Below are 25,027 nucleotides of genomic sequence, written 5' to 3'. Positions count from 1 at the left end.
ATTACTATTAGTGAGTTATTTTGATATTTTTCTTTTTTTTTTCTATATGAATACGTGAATTCGAATAATGGGTATCTAGTATATTCTAATTATCAAGTTGTATTATATGTATTCGAGTCAGTGTGTATCTCGTGTGTCTTCATTATTGTACTGTGTTGTATGTATTATTAGTACTAAGTTATTTTGATATATTTTTTTCATATGGGTACGTGAATTCGAGTCGTGAGTATCTTGTATATTATCATTACGAGATCGTATTATTGTTGTAAGTTATCTTATTATAAATTAGTATATATTTCTCAATTATTTAATAAAATATACGAATTTTTATAAATTAAAGTTTTAATTTGTTTATGCAATGTTGCTTTATTATTATTTTTTTAAAAAAAAAATTTATATATTTGTGTTGGATAAATTTGCATGGTTAGCACCCACCAACTTTGCTTTACATGAGATTTGAGAGCCATTAGGGTAAGGATTCAAAGAAATAATTTTAATTTGCAGACAAGAAGCTGGTGCTGGTGCTTCTTGTTTCTGACTATAAATTTGTGAACCATAATCAATTCTAGATTGCTAGGTTTCACCCTAATGTTTCATTTTCACTCATTTAATTTAATTAGTGAATGTGGCTTGAAGATGCAAAGATGTTGAATATAAATATTTAGATATTTAGATATGATATATGTATATGTATATGTATATGTATATGTATACTTAATAGTTTTAAAACAAATACAAAAAGAGATTTAATTAGTGTAGAGCACATAAATTAACTCTAAGCCACAGTTCTACTTTTTAGAACTATTTCAATAGAGAACTTAAAAAAGAATTTGTCATTCAAAAACTCACTTTAAGTGGATTCTCTGTCAAGTCCCAATTTATTTTCAAGAGTATAAAAAATATTCTTTGTTTTTAACCACTTCAATATATATATATATATATATAATAATTACAATATTTTAATTTTTATTTTCTGAATTAAATAAATAAAATGGTTAATTTGGATATATATATATATATATATATTGCTTACAAGGATTAAACCTTAATTTGTGGTTAATTCTTTTTTTTTTTTAAATATTGTTTGCACTTCTGAGCTGCTGCTGCTGATATTCTTATTTATTTCTTAAAAATAAGAAACAAAAGAAAAGATATAAGAAGATACTTTTTTTTTTGTCTTTATAAATATCAGAAGGAATAAAATACAACCTTTTTGGACGCTTATAAAGCTGGCAGGCATATCTATATATATATATATATATATTATATATATACATATATGTATATGTAGATATTGTTTATATGAAAAAATTAAACATTCTTTCCAAGAATGATCTACTATCTATACCTACTCATTATATTTTAAAAACATATTCTTTAAATTAATTAAAAAAATGTATACATCAAATTATTTTTTTAATAAATTTATACATTAATTAATTAAATAATACATATATACAAATCACAAAAAAAAATAAATAATCTCTGAATAAAAACAAACACAAAAATTCAATTTAATTTGAACCCGCATAGAAAAAATTAATGTATCAACTATTCAATTAAATAATAATTATATGTATATAAATTATTTCTTAAAATTTATCAAAATATCATTTTTAATTAGAAAAATAACTATTTTAGTTATAAATAGATAAAATTTGTCATATACAAAATATATAATTATGTAAATTATTATAGTAATAATAATAATTAGTAGTTAATTCTAAAACACTTAATTTTAATAACTAAAAAAATTAGGGTTTCAACAATGACTACTTCAATCCATGTAGTAGTCTGGCAAAATATTGATTTATTATTGGATAAAAATTTGACAATATAGATTTAATTATAATCAATTATTACACAATAAAAGCATAAATATAACATATTTAAATAGCTATACATAATAATTTTTGGTTGGTTATATATTTGAAGTTTTTTTAATACTAATATAAACTATATATATACATGTGTGTGTATATATGTATGCAATTCAAAAATTAAAGAAAAGAACAGGTTTGAAGTATATCCATGAATAGTCAACAATATGTTAAATATATATATAAAAATTGAAAGTAACCCTTTCTTCTGTTTTACCTATTTAAGTTTATTAGAATTAAAATATATAAATGTTTATACATTAGAATTAACTGCAGAAAGATAAATTATGGGAATGTAGTTTAACAATACATATATGCTGAATCACCATGAAATATATGATGGGTATGTATATATCTATATATATATATATATTTATATATATATATATAAGTGAAGATACATGAAACGAACCCATGTGTACATATCAACCGAGCTAGGGTTGTACCTATATTTGGTATTGGGTTTCACTAATAATTAATATAATAATTGGTGAATGGAAGTTAAAGAAGATAATTAAGCAGGCAATTGGACGAGTGATTAGATGTAACAATATGAATATATATATATATATGTATGCATGTATGTAGTACATATATATATATATATATATATATCTAATAACATAATAATATGAATATATTGTGGAGGGAACAAATTAAGTAGGCAGTTGAATTATTTTATACTAAGAAAGAAGATGTCTTTTCAGATGATTTAGATTAATGGCTAATTTAATCTTATATATTCTTCTGCAACTGTTAAATTTATTAAATAAATAAATTTATATGAATTAATGACATATTTTAAATGCATGCATAAATGGTAGAACTCTCTAAAATGGAACAAAACTTCTCAACTAAATTTAGTGGCTAAACAAAATTATGAGTTCTAAATCAGTATCAATTTATATATTATATATGTTTATGTATGTATGTAAATGTATCATTTAATTCATAACTCTCTCTCATTCATGGCTGCTTCTGCTTCATGTGTAGAGTAAAAGTTATCATACATATCTGTGTATGTACGGGTGTATGGACTAGGAGAAAAGGGTGATTGTTGTGACACGTGAAAAGGGTGCTGCGAGCAACATACATGAAAGTGACAAAGGAAAAATCAGCTGGGGAAACTGATGAATGCATCAGCGAACGTTCTTCATTTTTTGTAAAGGCAAATGGAGTATTAAGTCATGGAGTGATGTCTCACATCTTGCTCACGCTGGTTTGGATCCAGTGGCGACTCCATTCTTCCATCCAAGCTTTGATCAAAATATGTTTTTCCAGCTAATATGAATTTTCTCATTGGAAAACCTCGATGGGTATTATTGTTACTTACCCTCTAGCAAAATGAATTTGTTTCTGAATAACGAAGGCTTCGTGGGTATGGACAGATTTTATATTTGATATATTATTCAGTTTTGTGTTCTTGACGAGTTAATATCTCTTACCATATTCGATATAAGTGTCTTAGTTACCTTCATTCCCTTTAAAAATATGGAAATCCAAGCATATATGAATGGAGAATGTCGTGCAAGGGAATACTACTCGGACAAGATGAATTTTCTTGTGCGAAATAAGAATGCACCAAGTGGAAGGTCTCTCCAACTTTGAAAGAGAGAGAGAGAGAGAGAGAGAGATAGCAATATTGCATTCTGACTTTCGTTTCTAATCGCTAACCATCCTTTTCTATTCTTTGGAATCAAACTTCAAAATATTGCTTCATTTTTTTTTTTTTTTTTTTTTTGCTTTTTCACGCTCGAGACAGTGATGGGTATCGTAAGTTACACCCTTTCTTATAAACACACAAATATACTTACATGTATATAAAGAACATGTTTATATATAATTGATCGGATTCTTCAGTAATGTTCTTGATGGAACTTTACAGGGAAGGGGTATTAGGTAAAAAAAGAGTTTAAAGAAAAGTTGTGGGTGATGGAAAAGGATACTTTTTTACATTACAGATTTACCACAAAAAAGGCAATTAAAAGGTATTGCTGAGGGGGAATAATAAAAATAACAATGGATTATTATAATATGCAAATGAAATATATACATATATATATAGAATATATATATTTGTCTCTTGTTGTAAATGGAAAAAGAGAGAGGCAGTTATTCGTTTGAGGGTTGGTGAAGAGTGTGATAGGAATCACGAATCAATTCGGTGATGACACCCACAAATTATAATGGACAAATAACAGCTTTTGTAGTTGCTTCATGTATAATCCTTTTCTTTTGGCCACCAAGTTTTTCACATCTATCAATTTTATCTTACATTTTGATGGTCCTTCTCAGTATATACATACACATCTAAGTAAATATATATATATATATATCTATATTCGGATTATACGTGCTATTTTCTTTGATTCTCATTTTAATGTTTTATTAAGTTGTTCAATTTACACACTTGAGTATTAGTTCTCATTTGCACTCCCAAATATTACACCTTATCATCTGAGGTATTATATATATAAAGAATACATGCACTATATATAACTAATGTATATAATAATATATAAGATATATGATATAATATATATTGGTCCAATCAGTTAATATGATTTAGTTTATTTTCTCGCTACTTACAAATTTTAAACTGAACTACCTAACAAAGACATAAAATTATTATATTCCAAATCATATTTATGACTTGCACACAGAGAACTACGTCAAGAAATACATGCAAATAACACCTTCCCGTTCTTTAAATGTCCAAGGCAATAAATAATGTAACTCCTCCATCTATGCTTCCTCCACAGAAGCAAACAACGATTTCTCAGAAGGATTTAATCTCAGGTCAGTTTAAAATGAAAATCTTTGGTATATCTGGAGACCTGGTGACAGAAACAAATGATTTCTTACCACATTATATATATATATATATATATTCCGCAAACAGCAAATTCCTCAACATTACTGGAAGAAACTATCTTGTACACCCAAAATCCCCTTATGTTCGTGCTTTCACCAAAAAAAGAAAATATAACATGCAATACATGAAAAATCCAAGGGATGATTCTTGCCAAGAAGTTGCATGACAGAATAGAAAGGTTGCCTTCGAATTATTTGGCACTAACATTGAAAGAAAAGGCCCTAACAAGATTCAGAATTCCAAAGTACCCACAAAAAAGAAGGAAGTGAAAATAGAGCAAACGATCTCAAATGTTGGCAGCCCAACAGCCCAAGTGTACTAGGGGCCAATTGAAAGCAACTAAAAGAAAAAGCTTTTGATTTTAAGCTACAGTGTATTCTGGAACCGTCTTAATTTTCCCCATGTTTATTTCAATAGGAAAACTGAAATCTGCAATCAATGATGATGTTCTTCATCGCCATGTCCATCTGGAGGTCCACCAGGGCCCACTACTTCCAACTGTCAAATGTAGAATACACAATCAGAGAAAATTCCGCAGCATGGAAAACAAATGGGTGTTTCTTTTATTTTCTTTTTTTCTTTGTTCTCTGTGGCATATAAACAAGCCCTTTGACTGATTCATCAAATCCCAAATGTTATGTCTCCCGCGAACCTCAAAAAACTCAGCTATTAGTTACAAAACAAGACACTATAATCCACATGCCAATCTTATTAAGGCCCATCCATTCATAATCTGAATCCGTAAATAGGAATGAAGTAAAACATCGATCACACTGACATAACCATTCCGGCCTGACTATGATCATGGTAATTACTTTCTCAAACAACAAAACAATACTTACGATCTGCAAGTTTCAACTCGGACAAAGGGTGGGGGGGTTTAAGGGCTACTGCCTTCTTGTAAGTGGGTATAGAACCCCAAGACTTTACACCCACAAATGAATATTGGTACAACTATAGCCATGGTCAACTCAGACAAACTTTAGCACGAATCATAAGTGATGAGAAGAGAAAGCTTCAAATATTTGCATGAGCACATGCATATTTCATAAAATCTCCTCTAAAAAATGAATTACAAATTATGAACAGTTAAACTTCCTAGAGTAAGGTATATCCAGAAATAAATAAAGTGAAAAAAAAAAAACAACTCCCAATATATGCTTGTTTATGGTCGAGTGCACTTAAAATAGGTACTTAAAGACCCATGTATGCATAAGTCGAGCGTAAGCCACAAAGCATTTAAAATGAAGGGACAGAACTCCATATATATTCAATGCATTCCTCAGAAATAGAGCCAGAAAAATATTTACTTAAAGTTTTATCCTCCACTTACCACAAAATACTGTGAGCAGACTGGGCATTCATGAGGCTGGCCTTTCTCCAGCCAAAACCAGACAACATCATGCTCATCCTCTGCATTGCAGAAGTAAGAAAATTAAACTAAATGGGATTTTATGCAGGAAATCACATTCATTTCTCCATAAAGCATTGAAAATCAGCTGAAAAGGCATGTACATGCAGCCACCAAGGGATAAATAACCAAGGAAAAGATAAAAACCCACCTCCTTCACCCCCAGGGCATCCAACTATTCTCTTGTCATAGTACGACTTAATAACTGCAGGGGATTCCTGTCAGGGTGAGAAAACAAATCATAATAAATTATCAGGTTCGTATACTTAACCCCATCCATCAATATTCATAGAGAAATATCCTGTACAAAAGGAATTAAAGGTAGAACATGATCAATGTGAATTATGGATCAAATAAATGCAAGCAGCCTTTGGATATATTAAGATATCAAACCTGAAGGTGCCACTCAAATTTTTTAATGATCTCATGCAACGTGGACATTTCAAAATGCAACTAATGTTTCAAATGACAAAAGTGTCCATATTGAACCATCCATAAGTAGAAAGGAAAATTCAACCATAGATCCATTCAGAGTCTTTTAGGATGAATATTTATCCTCGCAGATAACTAATTTTGTTAAACTGCATACTGGAGAAAAAAAAAAGTTAATCCTATCAGTTCGACGCACTGATAAAACCATGTAGGACATTGCATTGATTGAAAAAGAAGAAAATGCTAATTTGTCAGCAACCTAGATGTTAGGTATATCTGCTTCTCTAAATAGAGCAGTTGAGTGTATAACAATTATGCCAGGATGTTGGTGATTTCTCATTCCCATCCCGAAAACCCCAACCAACAAAGCACGCACTTATATAGAAGGTGAGACAAGGACAATCGCAGAATTTCCTAGGGAAATTAGTTGGTATTCCATATACAACGAGAATCGAAGATAATGAAAATAGTATCTTTTCAAGATTTAAACGCCATAGATAATTCTATTGAAAGTCAGACAAAAAGAACGCTCATATACTTGATAAAAATCAGGTCTTATTTTCTGATTATTGTTCTGAATTTGTGGATGTATAAGTTCACTTTCAAATGGAAAAAACTTCTATACAGCACCCAGATATATTGCATAAGGATGATATGAGAATTGAATGAATATGACAATTCACATTGTAAGTAACCCATCAAGAACAAACAGTTGATCAGACAAGGCAATAATGCTAGAAAAGACATTTAAAAATAGAAACCACAGCACTTAGACAGTCATTTTTCTAAAGTTATTCTTACACATGCTCCACCAAGTGGCATTTCTCTAATATATACAAATAAAAACTAAAAGCATGTATCTAAGTACAGAAAGTTGCAAGTTTGAGTATAATCTGTATCTTTAATCAGCCTAATTCTGCATTTTTTGGATACATAAACACTTGATAAAAATTACATACTAGATGCGTAATCAGCCTACTTTCACTAAATCCCAAAAAACCATATCACAGGTACATTTTTATGGCGAATATGCATAACAAATGGTAATTTCGATAAACTATGCACATGATATTCCATAACAGATGTTCAGAACCATAAAATTCTAACCTATACAACCAACTGTAGCAAATTCTACCTCCTAAAAACAAGTTAAATTAGGATACAACTCACTACTGATAATCTTATCCAAAAAGAGGAAAAAGAAAAGAAAAATCCACTGCCAAGAAAACAAATAATAGAACAACATCCAGATACTGTTCACATAGAACTAAATATACAACTGTCTTTTCTCTATGCAACCGTGTCAATAAATTCATGTAAATAGTTTAATCGATTTTTCACAATCTACAGCCTCATAATTTATTACTAAAATATTTGATCATCATGAAGAATGGATAATCATACGAATTTGAATCAATATTCTGTGAACTTTGATTATCCTTTCTTATATAGACTAAAGCTCTAGACTCCAGGATTGATAGCAAATATGTTTGGGAACAACTCATAAAACTGTAAAATGGTGTAGAGGCCATTACTGGGGAGAAAAAGATCATTGATTTTTCAAAAATATTTTATGGCTGAAACTGCCTAGAAAGAAATGGAATATTCTTTCAGAGAAGCTGCCAGAATATACAGTGAAGCCAAGATTAAATCATATATGAAAATTCAATACATGCATAAATGTTAAAGTTATAGGATTTCATTCTCATTAGTCCGTAGATATTAACTTTACAGCCAACTAGGCAATCAGAATCAACAAGCCTATTAATTAGATAATGTTCATCTAAGAACTTGCCTCAAAGATTTGGAAACATTATCCTGAAATGACTCTTGACAAGATCCATGGTGGCCCATTTGTTATAAAGTTATCAAAATTATCAAGAAAAAATGAGTATTCCTCATTGAACAGCAAGAAATATTAGATTTTACTCATTTAATCAATTATGATAAAGGCAGTGAAAGAACAATATCTAGAGAAATCTAATCAAATCAAATTATCATTATGATTTGACGGTAAAGTGAAATGGACACACAAGACTTGATTGGGAATCTTTTAAATGAAAAAAAAATTTAATTCATAGAAAAATTTTGAGAAAAATGTTTGATCCCTTGTGCCTAAGAATGAAAGAAGAATATTGGACAAGTCAAGTCAAGTCAAGTCAAGAATTTTTTACAGTTAACTGGAAATGCAGACCAGATGCTAAAATATCAATTACATGCATTATTCTTACTAAAAATATACAACTGAAAATCGGTAATGTTCAACTTCTGCAATGATCCACGAGTAATTTTGAAATAAAATCAAAAGTAGAAAGAATAAAAAATAAAAATCCAGAACACAATTACTTTGGACAAACATCTAAGATATGTGTGGTCTCTTCACCCCAAAAAATTGCCACTTCAAAATTCAACATGACCTAAGCAGAAAAACCCATTTCACTTGCATGCAATGCAAATCAATTATTATCATTCTATTTCTAAAGAGCAGATTGTACCAACCTTTGTGCCGAATGGACCAACAGGATAGTTTATTTCAAGCAGATCTCTTCCCTACAAATCCCATTCACCAAAAACTAAAAGTTGTCAAAACCTCAGAAAATAAGCATAATCATTTACTTAATACAAATAACCACTTAGCCATAACAAGCTTGTCATTTTCAACAAACTAAAATGAATTAAATACTAAACAACATTGAATTTTTCTTCTATCTTGTCCCGTGGTGTATATTAAGCTTGATATCACCTTTGGAAGGAATCAAAATTCGGAAAAAGAAATTGAAAAGATAATCACCTCAAGCTCCGCTTCAAGTTCCTCTCTCTCATGTCCAGTTGCAATAGGCATTACATCTTCAACCCTCTTCTTCACAGAAGTATTTGCTAGAAAAGAAATTGAATCGAGGTCATTCTTCCATCTATATATATATATATTCACAAGTTCACAAGGAAACAACATAGACATCTAAATGCACATAAGATTCCAGCACATCACTTCGACATTTACAGCTACGGTTTTGGACTAACTATCTACTTTTTCCTCGTTAACAAATTGTAATATAGTTAAAGAACGATGAACGTATTTTGGTACATATTATTGTATGTCCCTTAGTTTGAAAGTAAGATAACATGCGGTTGGATAGACAAGCAAGCACTGGCATGAAATTATCTCCTGAGAAACAAAATGTTTAAATGAAATTACCGGTAAACTCTTAATCACATGCACATTTACATAGAGAAGATCTCTTACAGATTGGTTCAGACACGTCCATATGCAAAGATCTAAGCGACGAAATCAGAGTAAGTTTATACCTGCATCCGAACTGAAGTGGCGAGCGACGAAAGCGGAAGAAGGAGAAATTAGGGATCTGTTAGCAGATAGAGAGAGTGTAGAAGATCTGATTAGAGCAGATCGGCAATAAGGAGTTGGAGGCGAAGCGGCAGCAGCTAGGGTCTTGAGGTGTGAAGAGAGGATTCTTCTCCACATTATGGTTGGCTATTTGGGGTTAGGGTTCTGTATGATCTCAGGTCACGCCTGTTATGGAGAGAGGTTGCCTCTTTGATTCACTCGTTCTCTCAAATCTGAGACAGAGACTGGGAAGGGTGTGGTTTTACCTGGAAATGGGGAGAGGAGAGCCAAAAATGGGGCAGACGAATGGGGAGCAAGGCGATGGCTGGCTTGATTGACTTCACACGTGAGGTCTGGTTAGGCACGTGTTACGAAATAGCAATTTCTTCTTGTTAATACATACTAATTTGCTGACATATTCTACGGGTTATCTTAAATAAATTTATTTTATTCCATTTTTGAATTTTTACATTAAATTTAAAAGATTTTGCAGAAAAAATTATAAAAATTATGCTTTTTAAATATTAATAATATAAATTATTTATTTCTGCAATTCCGTATAATTTAATCCGGTATTGGTTATAATTTATACAAAATAAAAATATCACATACATTTTATATATTAGTAATAATAACTTAAATACATTTTATTTTTTAAAAAAATATATGACATAAATTAAAATATTATTAATTAAAAAAATATTTTAATAATACCTAAAAATAATAGACAATATATACTGCACAGAGTACAAGTGTCGAACTAATTAAAATTGATGCATATAAACAATTAAATTAATTATATGATATGGACATGTTTATATTTATTGAATCATATTAATTAAATACACAATTAAACTATGTAAATTAAAAATAATTAATTAAATTTATATATTAAATTACAGCGTTTCGGAATTCAGTAAGCAGAAAATGACCTAAAATGGGGAATGGACTTCGAAATATCATCCACCAACATGGGTAAGGTTTTTTCCACTTAAATACATACTCACACCAGGTGATACTCAGACACTCAAATATCAAAACTCTAATCCTCTGCTTCATTCATGAATGTCCAAGAAATTAAGAGGATGTGTTGACAAAATGAGGGGTCACTTCTCTAACTCGTGTTAAACCTTATGCTGAACCCTGACTAAACAACATAAAACATCAAGCTTTGAGAGTTCGTACTCCAAGAGGGCCCCTAGAAAATATATGAATTAAATGGATCTGTTTGATCATGTTGCTATAGAACTTAGAAGCAACAGAAGTCAAAATTGATCCCAAATTTGTTTCTTCACCATTAAGGATGTGGCATGGGAGCTGCACTCACCACTTTCTCAACCCCAGATATTGAGATCCAGATCCTCATAAATGATGTTGGTAGTCATAGAGTTTTGAACTATTTCAACCCTTTTCCACCACAACATTGAATGATCGTGTATATACAGCTACATGAGTTACTTGCCTTTTCAAACCAGGGTTAAGCTAAGGAAGTCATTCTGCTCCAGAAATTTCTGGACTAGATTATCTGCAACGCAACATATTCATGAGATGCAAACATTTCATAATGGAGCCAAAACCTTGAGGCGAAAATTAAAAGCCAACATCCACCCATAAATGGTGCATACATTTTGACAGAAGGGACTCTTCTAGGTTGAATTAAATCTTGCACATAGGAAATAGGAAAAGTAAAGAGCTAACTGAGGCAGTGCTTCAATAGAGGGTGACCACTCAAAAGGCAATGGAAGCATAGACACAAAAGCAATACGACATAAAACACAAAGCTGAATAAATGAAATGGGATAAAATATGAATCAATTTTTTCACCAACAGATTACTGCTAAATTATATGCCTCTGGCATGCCACTTACGAGATAATAGAATACAGCAGCTGAAAAAATTGGCCAGAAAATATGTTACCTACTATCCTCTGGTTCCAGGGATCATGGCTGAAATATTTCCAACTTCAGCAAAGCTTCTTTTGTTGCTTTCTGCTTTTGAACTCCTGATCCTTATCTGCTTCCAGTTTTCTCCTTAAATTTTTTAAATCTTCATCACTTACGTGACCATTCAACTTTTGATTCAATGCATATGCTTCTGCCAACTTTCTTTTGCACTCTTTGCTGGCAGAATCATGAGAAACCACTGAAACACAATGCAAAAAAAAAAAAAAAGAGGTTAGGAAATTTTGAGGTAAACACACACAAGCCTAAAACAATCAATCAGAGAAAAATTGTTGTGGTGAAGATAACAATATCTTTTGGGGAAGATACAACAAGATCAGCTCAACTGTGGATTTAACTGCTGCTATGAAATGCTTAATGAAATGCAGCAACTTGAGTGATCAGCTCAAGTGTGGATTCAATTGAACCATTGCATCAACTTGACATTAATTATTTATTTCAACTGATAAAATGCAGTAGCAGTGTCAACCAAAAACCAATTATTCTTCAGTTGAAAAAGAATCAGGAAAAAAGTCTGCCATCAGAAATTAAGTAAAAACAAAAGATATGTATAAGACAATTATTTACTTGATCATAAGATGACAAAAAATTGCAATCAGAGTAACTAAAGTGTGCCCAAGTTCTAAGGCTAATTAGAATATCTAATGAGCCAAATAAAGACTGAGAACAAAAAGGAGCAACAAGATGCTGCTCCATAATCAGATTTCCAATACTGCCTACTGAATGCACCATAAAAGCAAAATTTGGCATTCAAAAGCATGGAGATGCTTTCGTTGAATCATTGTCATTCTACTAAATGTGCACAGGATGGCTTTTACATGCAAACACAGTCGATCTACTAAATAACCCATAAAAGATGCATCCAAAGAGAGCTTTTCATTGAATCATTGTTCATTCCAAAATAAAAAGTCAAAAAAGGCACAATTAAGACCATAAGATAACTAACCTGGCTTTGGGTAGTCTTCTCCGATTATGCACTTTGCTTTCTTTTGAATGCTTGCAGGAGCTGTCCATGGTTCATAAATATACTCCTTCGGCATATCTTGTAAATGAATGCAAAGTCATCTGAAATGCACGACAAACTATGTACAGCTAAAGAAAATTATGAAAATAGGTGGAACTACAAATACCTTTGAGTACTGGGAGAAAATGCCTAATGTAATTGCCATCTGGGTCATATTTTTTCCCAAAAGATACTGGAGAGTAGACACGATTATACTGGACCACAGAAATATTAAATGCAAAATTTTGAGTTAAGAGTTATTCAGCACTGCAAAACAGCCAACTCTGAAGGAAAAAGCACAGAATTTAAGCACCCAACATATATACACAAGCAACTCTTGTTCACCATATTTAACACGCAGATGAAAGATGTAAATGAAGAAATATTCTTTGTTTTATAGTTTATACTTATCACTAACATTATATTATTTGCATCATTAGAGTTATACTAAATATTTTGTAAGATTAGAACTCTACATCTTAATGTCTTGTAATATTATAAGTAGCACTTTCATATGATAAATAAAATTACCTTTTGATTCATATCTGCACATGGTGTCAGAGCATATTACAAGAAAAAAATTCTATCTTCTACCTGTTAGGTTTACATTAAAAAAAATAAAAATAATAATTCTCATCTCTCTATCAAACACGCAGCATTTTACTCAATCTCCTCAGGCGCAAATCTCCCTCTCTTCTGCCATCAGATACAATTCTGTGGTTCCCGTTTCTCTCTCTCTCACACATTGCAAAAGTGGTGCTGGTCTATTCATCAGCACCTCCGTTTCCCGCCAACCTGACTAGTCCTGAGAATTTCTTTGCTATCAATCAAGCTCGCCAAGATATGCGCGAATCTCGTAATGACCGTGTTCAGGCTGTAAACATGTATTTTCCTACATACAGGGTACTTTACATTGTGACTCTTACTTTCACTCTGCTATGTGTTTAGTGGGACCCCTGAATGCAGACTGGGCAGGATATCCTGACACCTGCTGGACCACCACGGGATATTGCATTTTTCTTAGTACCAATTTGATTTCTTGGTGTTCCGAGAAGCACACTATAGTCACTCGTTCCAGTTCTAAGGTTGAGTATCATATTTTTACGGCACCAGTTTCTGACATATCCTGACTATAGAATATGTTTTGGGAGCTTCATTTTGCTTCAGTTGAATCTCCTATCTTATTTTGTGACAATGTCAACATCACCAACTTCTAATTTAATCAATTATACTTCTCCTAAGCATCTAAAACTGGATATAGATTTTGTTTGAGAAAAAGTACAAGTAGGAAAGTTAGTAGTTTGATATATTATCAGTCAAAATCGGTTACCTGAAATTTTCACCAAAAAATTCTCCTATGTTTTATTTGTATCATAATTTGTTTTATCAAAAACATTATTTTTTTTTTGTATCATTGGGGTTCTATAACTTAATTTTTTGTGAAATTAGAACTCTACATGCTAGTACTTTCATATGATAAATAAAATCACCCTTTGATTCACATTTGCACAGGATGAAGATAAATCACAGATTGCTCCTTGGCGCATTTACAGAAAAGTTCCTAAAAAAAGTGATTATAAGAAAAATGACAATATGAGTTTGAATCCCCAAAATTTGACGACAAAAGATTTTCTGAAAGACAATTTTTGTACTATTGCTAGTCCATCATAGCAGGTCCACAAACAATATCCAAAATTATCCCCAAAAAAGTTGTGCTGATAGTAATGTTTCTACTAAGTTTGTGATTGACCTGGACTGCTGAGCATAAATCATTTGAAGCTTTGATGCTCAGATGCAAATTTTTGCCTATTCATAGATTGTTAGAGGAACTTGATTGTGTTTGAGGAAAGGAAAAATACATATATATACCTGGTAAAAAAAAGATGAACATGATAGCCACAACCAATTTCCATTATTAATTGCCCAATCTGAATCGATCAAAAGTCTCTCAAAGACATCGCGCCCTTTCTCCCAATGAACAAACTATCAGCAGAAACAATTCATGTCAAGAAAAAACAAGGATAATGAGAATACTGATTCCCATAGAAAAAAAGTAGTTTACCAGATCTCCACGAGTTAGAAAACAAGCGACGCAATGTCGTGCTAGGTGGTGTATCCAACCCCATTCGCGGAGCTAAAGCAACCAATACACAGAACTTCAAAATCAGTTCCTCAAATCAAATTACATGATAAATAAATTAGTATGTACTACTTTATGCCACGACAAAACAAAGGATTGTGAACTACTTTATATCACGACATAACAAAGGATCTGTTGGTCACAATATGACACTATATATGCCATGTTAAGCAAAAATTACTTATTGTACCACAATCTAACCTGGACCATGATAGCATCAATCCAAGGATATCCTGTCCTAGCTTCTCTCCAAGCATCCAACAGGTTATCATCATCATTCCAAGGTATCTACATTGGAAGTAGCTTTTTCACATCAATTATATGAAGGATGACCGGACTATTTAATGTGTTTTTAACCTGCCAAAGTTGACTAAATTTTTCGAAAAAAAAAGATCAAAGGTATTTGAGTTTGAAATGTTTTATTCAAATCTGTGATCTATCAGTGATGCATATAAAAAAGTGGAATGAACTGAAAAGTAGTAACCCTAACAGTGCTCATCATGCTGCCCATCAATTATGAGAAGAGCAATGCATGGGCTTGAGGGTCCAGCAGGTTCTCTCTGAAGAGAATCTTCTCCCAAAGAAAACTTTTTATCCAACTCAGGCACAAATTTTGTCAAACAAAACTTTATGACTGAAGCAGGCATGAATTTACAAAACAGAAAGACAAAAAGTGAGATTACCGGATCTTTTTGTTTTTATCTTTCTCCCTTTTTTATTTTTGTTTCAAAGACTTGTATATTGATTGCGTTTCTCCAATTGGAAGAGAAGGGAAAGGAAAAATAAAAAGTAAGAGATTCCGAAAATAGTCTGAAAGAATCTACAAAAGGAGAAAGAAACAGAAAGCAGCAGAGAAAACCACTTGTTTAATTTACCTGCTTACATATTCTGTTATCCTTCATTTGATCAAATTTGGGAGTACCAAATGCTACAGTGTAGAAAAATTCTCTCCATAGCAACTGCAGAAATTGAAGTTACATATCATTTTTCATATTTAAAACCAAAATAACCAATAAAAGAATCAGACTGACCTGCCCAACAAGTGAAACTGGTGGTGATGTATGTCTTATGACATTCTTATAAATATCTCGAAGACACTGGTAGAAGTACCTGGAAGAAAGACATCCAAACTGCCAACAAGATTTTGAAAAGTATACACATGAAGAAAAGTTAAACTCCCATTGAGTTCAAGTTTTCAATACTCGGCAAAGATAAAGTAATATCAATAATGAAACAGCTCAGGTTTTTCATAACTCACTTTCAAGTAAGGTGACAGAACAGTTGTTGCAGGCTTTAGATATGCAGATGGATCACCCTTAGGTTTCTCAAAATTTGCCACCCAACCCTACATTATGAAGCAACAAATAAAGCTTCATTAGTGCTAGCTGTGGAAAAATCATGAAATTCTTATACATTCACATTTAAGGATTACAGAATATACCCAATTGGTATAGTTACAATCTAGGCAACTACTTAAACTAAATCCCAAACAATCAGAGATACTACTATCACAACTAGATTATTCCCACAGCTCTTATAATTTAGGATCGTTATACACAGTTCTCCTTATATAGGATAAACTGTGTAATCTTTTCCACACTTTCCCTCGAGCTGGTGGATAGATATCAATTATTCCAAGCTTGCAAAAAATCATTTGGAATGGTGTATCAGCCAACCTTTTGTTGCCCATAGATACACATGGAGTACATATCAACCAACTCTAATTTTTCTTTTATAGAGTGTATGTTCACCTCCAAATGTTTAGTTCTATCATGTTGCATAGAATTATGAGTAATACTAATAGCTGATTCATCGTTGCAGTATAATTCTGCCGGCTTGTTGCCCATAGATACACATGGAGTACATATCAACCAACTCTAATTTTTCTTTTATAGAGTGTATGTTCACCTCCAAATGTTTAGTTCTATCATGTTGCATAGAATTATGAGTAATACTAATAGCTGATTCATCGTTGCAGTATAATTCTATTGGTAAATTCCATTTAACTCTCAAGTTAATTTTGAACCAAACAGTTCGCAGATTCCTTGAGTCATTGCACGAAATTCAGACTCAGCAATTGACCTTGCTATCAAATTTTTTTTTTACTTGTCAAAGTTATAGAATGCCCAACAAGGAAAGTACAAAATCTTGATGTTGATCTCTTGCCAGCCACTGAACCTACAAAATCAGCATCAATGTATGCTTCTAATGTCACATATGTTGCTTTCTTGGAAATATTCCTTCTTCAGATATAGCTTTTAGATAATGCAAAATTTTTGTGAGCTAAATGAAGATATGCTTCTTCTGGATTGTACATAAACTGACCTATCATACTCACTGCAATACTCTGTCACTACATGTTTGAGGAAGATAAATCAACCTCCCAACTAGCCTTTGGGGCACTGCCCTATCTATGGGTCCCTCTTTATTTGCTTCGCCAAGCTTTGATTCAGACCCATGAGTGTACCTACCGGCTTGCATTCCATTCCCTTGTTTCTTGCAATAGATAAGGATATATTTCTGTAGTGACACAAATATCCCTATCTTGGACCAAGCAACATCTATTCCTTTAAAGTAATTCAACCTCCAAAGCTCTTTTATTTCAAATTTCTTAGCCAGACATGGCTTGTTCCTTACTCATTCCTGTTTACGATTATATTATCCACATAAAACAACAATGCAGTAACTCCTCTTAAGTCAGAACGTTTGATAAATAGGCGATGATGCCCTGACTTTGTTTTTACCTACCAAACATCATAACCATGGCAAATCTCCCAAACCATACACGTGGGAATTGTTTTAACCCATATGAGTCTTTCTTCAATCTGTGTTTCCATTCCAATTACATCAAAACCAGGTGGTAGATTCATAGATTTCTTCCTCTAATTATCCATGCAGGAATTCATTTTTAATATTAAACTATTGTAAATCCCAATCAAACTGAACAACCAAGGCAAGTAACACTCTTACAGTGTTCATTTTTGTCAATGGTGCAAAGTAACTTGGTAATCAACTCCACAAATTTGGGTGAACCCTTTTGAACCAACATAGTTTTGTATCTCTGCAAAGACTTATTTGCCTTATATTTCACTGTAAATCCCCATTTAGACCCTATTAATTTCTTTCCTTTAGGTAATTCAATTAGGCCCTGAGTCCCAATTTTTCTAATGCCTCCATCTCGACACTCATAGCTTATTTCAGTTCCTCAGTGTTTAGTGGCTCAGATGCTGTTTTGATATGGCTAGAGTGTTAAGGTGAATGAGGAAACTTCAGTGTGATGGTGACAAGTTCTTGTAAGGCATGAAATGAGGAAAAAGGATATAAAGGGCAACTGGTACTGGTGCCTTTTGCAATGGGAAGGTCTAGGCCATTGTCCTTCGGTTGATTAGTTGCTGGTACGGTCTCGACTGTTGGTCTACTTTTAGTGGTTTTGATTGGGGGAGCCTGACCCAATTCTTCAACATACTTAAGAAGTTAAACAAGATACTCCTTTCTAGAGTAAACCTGAGTGATGATGGAAGGAGGAACCGGTTCCCTTGAGCCAGAATGAGGTCTAGGAGCAAACTTAAGAGACAAGAAAAGGATCAGATTCCCTGGATAAAGAAGACAAGTCTACTAAAGAGAGAGAGTTGCTTTATCTTCCAGAGGTGATTTTCCCGTGTCTTTTTTCCGCACTAGCCACACATAAGTTGCTTGAAGATTGAAAACAAGGGGCTGCTAAACCATTTTTCCTCTGTGCCTAGTATGTATAAAAATATAAATAAAAGATTATGTCATTTTTTATTAACTTAGAATTTAAGGAAAATCAATCGCCTAATAATTATTTCAGAAGATATCAGAGTACTTGTCCAGAGTTTGGATCCTGATTGTGGTCCCATTTATAAACAGAGTTTGGCCCACTGCATGCAAACCTATACTTGTTTAGCCTTTTAGCTAGGCGAATTTTCGTGTAAGAGAACGCACTAGAATATAAATAATAGTTTGAATCTTTTTATATAAGCTTAAACTTTTGAAATAATTATCAACAGTTTATTATTTCATATGGTATTGAAACTAGAGGTCTAGAGTTTAAATGTTGACTGTCATCCTACCTTTGTTAATTAAATTTTAGCATAAAGTATAATGGGCATAAGTTAGTGAGCCTATGAGCTAGACGTCTTAGACTCTCTCCCTTAATACAAACTCTACAGATCTTAGCCTATGAACTACATCTTTTTGTAGACATATGGCAACAAGAGAGCGGTAAGGTGAGAAACTATAACCTTTTGTAACCTAAGTAAGAGAGAAGTTTGTAGGGTTTAAGGGGTATATGATAGAGACTTTCTACATGTTTCTCCCAGTGTAACTATTCTTAATTGGAATATAGTGATTCTAGTATAGGTCGGTCAAAGGACCAAACATATTTTGTGATGTTTTTTCTTTCTTAATTTTTCTACAAATCCCTATCATCATGAAAGAACAATGTGGTTGGAAAAAATAGAAATAACAACGGTTTAGAGGATCTCAAAACTTTATGCAGAAAACTGACAAAAGAAGCATACATATTCTAGGATATATAAACATAGGGTAAGGCAAAGAGTGGATGTCTTCTAAAAGTTTTTCTTATCAGAGTATGTGCATCATCTGTAACATGCTTAAGCATAAGTAAAATAAAAGAGTTTAACGCCAAGCCAATGAAATTCTATGAAAGGCATTTATACAACTCACATACTTGGCTCAGTGAGAAGATGCTAAGACATACCTTGTTGCTGATTGATTCTCTCAGTCTCTTCAATGCTTCTGATTCACCACCTCTAAAAGGTGTAAATTCATCCTGCAGAGATTAAGCTGATGAAAAAACAAATCTAAAGGAACAAACATTTTGGAAAACTGTTAGCACCAAACCTGTTCATTGTGTTTGTAGCCAAGGTCTTCAATTGTTGGTACTCCTGAAATCTCAGAATTTCCAACATCTCCAACTGGAGGAAGTGAAGAAGGTGAAGTGAAAAGTTGTAAACTCAACCATGAAGGTTCCCCAGCTAGCTTCAGAAAGGACTGGTAAGTTAATGGCGGCTTTCCTCCATTCTTTATTGATGGCAGTTTTTGCAAGGCCATTAATTAGCAAGGAATACATGAATAAACAGGAAATGAATTCTCCCTATTCCTTGATTAAGTAGCAAAATAAGATAGTCTTTTTCACTTAGAAACATTAACAGTGACAAATATTTAAAGCATGCCTCAAAAATAACCCAACTGATACTGAAATTCTTTTCACTAAAAAATTGGTATTAAGATTCTCACATACTTTCTTTATGATGTCCTCAGGGTTGAAGAGTGTATGACTCACAGGAGAGAAAACTTCAATTCCAGCTGAAGAAGCATAGCTCTGTTGCAAAAGAGAGTGTTTCTTTCTCATGACAACTTACGTTTTAGTTTTTTGGATATCAAAGGGAATATAAATTATGATACGTCTATAAGAAGGAAAAAGTTTGGATTGTTCTCCACCTTGAAGATATAATTTCTTACCTTTATTTTAATATCCAAATCTTGGTAATAAGGATCCGTATCATATTCAAAGCAAAGCTTTTTGACATCCCACTGCAAGGACCAAAAAAAGAGTAGAAAATATGATACAATATACTTCAAAACAGTCAGTTTAGAGGCCTAAAAATTAGTTTCCCTTAATAAGCACAGCACAAGGAAATGATATGACCACTAAGGCATTCATACACCACATGCTTATTAAACTTCACTAATTTTGCTCCAAATAGTGCTGCATGATCACAACCACATATCGGTCAAAGGACTTGTTTCGATCACACTTAACTAGATTATTTGGATGCTTCACAGCTAATGATTGGCTCATCTATCCAACAAACTAAACCCCCCAATAAGTTGGTTGAGTATGCACAACAAGTACCACAACTAAAAAAATTCTATTTGATAATGAGCCTCCATAATTTAAGCATGAATTCCATACACATTTAAATAGGCTACACATGTTTGCACCAATCATGGCAGGTTAAATTATCTCCTGATTCTTTCTTTTGCAATTTGAGAAGAATGGCTCTCATAGCAAAATACACTATTTGTTAAGCTTAATGAGAAACAAAGGGGTGAATAACAAGGGTTGAGATTCCTGCCATTAGAATGAAGAACGTAAACTTGAATTCCACATTAAATAATTGCTTACTGACCAGTTATCTTGGTACTTAAGCTGGAATAACAGGATCCACCTTATTATTTATATTCTTAAGTGTCTGACATAAATAAGCAGCAAAAAAGAGTAGATTTGACTTTAAGTTTAGAGTAGAGAATAATGAGTTGGCAGGAAAAAATAGTTCGTAGCCATCAACAAAATTTTGGTACCCCAAAGTTTAAAAATCAGTTTTTTTAAAAGAAATTCTTAAAATTCAATTGGATAGTTTTTAAATAAAAAAAAATTAATTATCATTTTTTGACAGTCTACTAAATTTTAGCTTAAACTCCAAAACTTACCAAACACTTGAAAGCTTTTTGAATGGTGAAAAGGTGAAGTATCCAAACACAATGAAGTTTAAAGCTTGCTAGTTAACAGTAATCTGTGCTTAAAACATAGAAATTATGAGCTTAATCTCCACAGAGTACAGAACGATATCTTCTTACAGTATAGAACAGCACATCTCAAAGCCACTAATCAATTTTCTTGCTCCTAGTACTCTTAACTCCTTTAAAGCACATGGAAGTTCATGCTAATTTTTCTTCAAACTTAGATTCCATTTCCAACCAAGTATAGTCCTAGTAGACCACAAGCACAGGATTCAAGAACACCCAAGCAAAGTATACAACTAAATATATATATATATATATATATAATACACACAATTTAGAGAAGGTTCTACCTGCTGCAAGCAACGAATCAAAACATCACTTGGGTCACCCTTCAAAATTAGCAAGCGCGACCCGAGCTTCTTGAGGCTCGAATCAAGATCCACAAGACTCTCGAGCAGGAAACGAATCCTATTCAGACCTGCCCGAGTCGACCCGGGAGAAAATGCGTTAGGGTCCGGCTTCACGTAATGTGGATCTATCACGAACACGGGGTACACAAACTTGGATCCTTCAGAAGCGTACTCGAGAGCCGGGTTGTCGTGGATCCGTAGCCCCTTACGGAACCAAATCAGAGAACCCGACCTATTTGCCATGGCTACTGGACTGAGACGGTGAGGAGACGGAAGAGAAACTGCAAATCGCATGAAGGCGAAGAAAGCTAATTCTTTCGCGCCATAAATGTTAAGAAGGCGAGATGTTGCTTAATGTGCGCTTGGCATAGGATAAGGAAGGTGATGGATTATTGTTTACTCGCGAAAGCACAGGGTACGCACCGTGCGCAATTTAGATTCGAGATACGGGAGTTATAAGCGGTTAAAATGGCGCCACGTTGTGCCTTTGAAATTGAGAGACGTTAAAAGCTGATTACAATTTTGATAAATCGTGTTTCAATTGTAATTTTTGTTTTTAATATTTTTCGTATTTATTTAAAGTTTTAAGTTGGTCTTGTTTTTGTGCATGTATAATTTATTTAATAAAAAATTAATTAAATTTGATAATACCGTAAAATAATAAAAGAATGAGCAGATTTCATCCGGAGATTAAAAATTAAAGCTACTCGATCTATTTTTAATTAAGATACATAAAAATAAAATAAATTATCGACATACATATAAGTAGTAAAAATAATTCTCTTGCTCGTATTGCAATGCTGCTCAAAATGTGTAAAATTTAAATAGAAAAGCTAAAACATTGGAAGAAAGCAAGCCCACATGGTATACAATCATATAATACGTGATTTTTTACGAATGCTAACGAGTCTTACATCATCTACAACAGGACCACAAAGGGACCCAGAATTGTCACCGGCCATGGTGTAAAACGTGCTTTGTAACACCACAGTTGTACGCTCAGACACAGCCTTGAACAGTAGTCTAGCACGCTTGAATCCTCCTGTTCCCTTTGACTCGTAAGGCACCTTAAGGGAGCCTTTTCCAGCAAATGCTTCCACGATCATGGAACCTTCACATGTGTTATTAGCATCACCCACTGCAAATGTTAAAGCATACATTTTGTCTTTGATGGTTTTGACCACTTGGGCAATGGCGCTCTCACTTCCGGCAACTAGCTCCACCGCTCGTTTTCCTTCTGGCACCGAGAAATGTTTGCTGTCGATGTACTTGACGGCTTTGAGAGATTCGATTGTCCAACCGGGTAAGGGGCTGTGATCATCTTCAATTTGAGGTGGAACTAGGACTCCCCATGATGCGTTTGGAAACACGTATGGCCCCTCTTCAAAATTACCATTCTTTAACATATTGACTGCAAATACACAATCAAATTACATTAGGGTAAGGTAAATAACGAATTACCCAAGCAATATGAACCAAGAGAAGAAAGTTTATTTTACCTCTGGTACGCTTAGGGGGAGTTAAGAGCTTCAAAGCAACAGAGTCAATAAGCGGACCGCAAGCCGGATCCTCCTCTAAATCTGGATTATGAAGAGAAATCTCAACTTCATCTGCATCGGCTTGAAAAGCCCATGAATAAGAATCCCAACCATTGCTACTATACGTTGTTTGAATCGGAAGCATCCCCCAATCGTGCTTCTCCGAATTAGGTGATACAGACACATTCAACCGCTGGGATTGTGCACATGTACGAGCTGCACTGAATGTAATTGAATAAAACACCCCCTTAATCACCTTTACTTTCTGTTTAATCAAAGCCTTGTTTCCTAATCTGACAGCAAAGGCTCCTTCCGGCACCACCAGCAACATGTCACCTTGGGTGTGTCCAGATTTTATGTACTCCACGAACCCTGCTATTTCCCAAAATGGTATTGCGGTTTTGCTCGTCACAACTGTGCCCTTCATTTGTGATGCCTTTGGACCGTACTCGAAATTCCCATTTGGTAACAAGCCTGAAAGTAATTATTTCAAATAATTATAACCAATCTAATTCGTCATGTCACTATAGCAATTCAATGCTTCAATATTCTGTACATCTGGGTATCTTCATATTCAATTAAATATAACTGCAGGGCAGGTGTACGTGTATGTATATATATAAATGTGTGTGTATGTATATACTGGTCCCATTTGTTGGTGGGGTGGTGGGGGGGGGGGGGGACCAAAATTTACGTACTCTGATTTACAAAAATGGGGGATCTATATAACACACACTGGCTTCAGATTCTCCTATAAAAGGATTTTAAAATTTGTTTGTATTACTTTAATTTTTTCTTTCACTTCTTTTCATTTCAGATCTGATCCAATCCTTTATTATGACCTTGGAAATAACGAATACATGAATTAAATTGAAGGCTTTTGAATATAATTTGACTAATTTTTTACGCATTAAAATTAAATTTTTTTATTCAATCGAAAACAACTAATTTATGCAAAAATTATAAAATTTAAGAAAAATTCCTAAAATCTTACTGAAAAAAAAAATCAAACATTTGTTTATAAGAGAATTGACTGTTCAAAGTTACTCTGAACTTAATCGCGATTCAAAATAAAGAAGATCAAATATGCATCAAAAATTGCCTCTACTGTTCAGGTTTAGTGTGCAGGAATATGATATTTGCTAATCTCTTCGTGAATGTATGTCTACATGTACATATATATATATATATAAGCTTCTCAAGCAATGCCTTGGCTGACATGAGCTATGATCAAATACGTTATTTACCGTCTGTAACCGATATGGCGATTTGACAGGTGGCGCAGAGTAGTGCTAGTAGCACCGTCGCTCTGTACATCATCGTTACTCTACAAGAGAGAGAGAGATGGAGAGGGAGAGGGAGAGAGAGAGAGAAGCCTTGACAGGCAGCTCGTGTTGAAGAATGACGATGACGATGGAGGGAGAGGAGAAGCTGGTTTTATTTCTTCCCAACTAACAAAACGCCACTGATGTTCAATTAAATTACAATAATACCACAAGAAGTATCCTCTCCTCCCATATAGTT

The 25,027-nt window shown here is 33.3% G+C and overlaps 3 protein-coding genes across 4 annotated transcripts; all 3 read right to left on the bottom strand.

The window, feature by feature from the left end:
- Nucleotides 1-4,918: 4,918 nt before the first annotated feature.
- On the bottom strand, nucleotides 4,919-10,245 carry LOC110821090 (Rubredoxin-like superfamily protein). Its single transcript, XM_088221053.1, has 6 exons — nucleotides 9,905-10,245; nucleotides 9,390-9,475; nucleotides 9,098-9,148; nucleotides 6,318-6,384; nucleotides 6,089-6,168; nucleotides 4,919-5,253 (listed from the first exon to the last, which is right to left on the bottom strand). The coding sequence occupies exons 1-6, from the start codon at nucleotides 10,077-10,079 to the stop codon at nucleotides 5,191-5,193; spliced, it is 522 nt and encodes a 173-aa protein (XP_088077179.1). The 5' UTR covers nucleotides 10,080-10,245; the 3' UTR covers nucleotides 4,919-5,190.
- Nucleotides 10,246-10,797: 552 nt separating this feature from the next.
- Nucleotides 10,798-22,383, bottom strand: UVR3 (DNA photolyase family protein). 2 transcript variants are annotated; one of them, XR_015819475.1, is made up of 16 exons: nucleotides 21,906-22,383; nucleotides 20,551-20,622; nucleotides 20,330-20,410; nucleotides 19,930-20,109; nucleotides 19,787-19,858; nucleotides 16,304-16,390; nucleotides 16,077-16,175; nucleotides 15,921-16,004; nucleotides 15,247-15,333; nucleotides 14,968-15,039; nucleotides 14,775-14,888; nucleotides 13,033-13,120; nucleotides 12,849-12,944; nucleotides 11,859-12,083; nucleotides 11,400-11,466; nucleotides 10,798-11,084 (listed from the first exon to the last, which is right to left on the bottom strand). XR_015819475.1 is itself a non-coding variant. In XM_022050798.2 (15 exons), exons 1-14 carry the CDS (start codon nucleotides 22,257-22,259, stop codon nucleotides 11,905-11,907), a joined length of 1,665 nt encoding a protein of 554 aa, XP_021906490.1. In that variant the 5' UTR covers nucleotides 22,260-22,383; the 3' UTR covers nucleotides 10,798-11,466; nucleotides 11,859-11,904. The 2 variants fall into 2 exon arrangements, 1 of the variants encoding a protein (XP_021906490.1); XM_022050798.2 differs by having other exon boundaries at nucleotides 10,798-11,466.
- A 348-nt stretch (nucleotides 22,384-22,731) lies between these two features.
- Nucleotides 22,732-24,920, bottom strand: LOC110821188 (BIIDXI-like protein At5g11420). Its single transcript, XM_022050924.2, has 3 exons — nucleotides 24,751-24,920; nucleotides 23,465-23,977; nucleotides 22,732-23,376 (listed from the first exon to the last, which is right to left on the bottom strand). Exons 1-3 carry the CDS (start codon nucleotides 24,821-24,823, stop codon nucleotides 22,838-22,840), a joined length of 1,125 nt encoding a protein of 374 aa, XP_021906616.2. The 5' UTR covers nucleotides 24,824-24,920; the 3' UTR covers nucleotides 22,732-22,837.
- Nucleotides 24,921-25,027: the final 107 nt, after the last annotated feature.

Source organism: Carica papaya, chromosome 5, assembly GCF_054855325.1.
Source record: "Carica papaya isolate Zhongbai chromosome 5, ASM5485532v1, whole genome shotgun sequence".
In the NCBI taxonomy this organism is placed as follows: domain Eukaryota; kingdom Viridiplantae; phylum Streptophyta; class Magnoliopsida; order Brassicales; family Caricaceae; genus Carica; species Carica papaya.
This window is presented reverse-complemented; position numbering and strand designations above follow the sequence as displayed.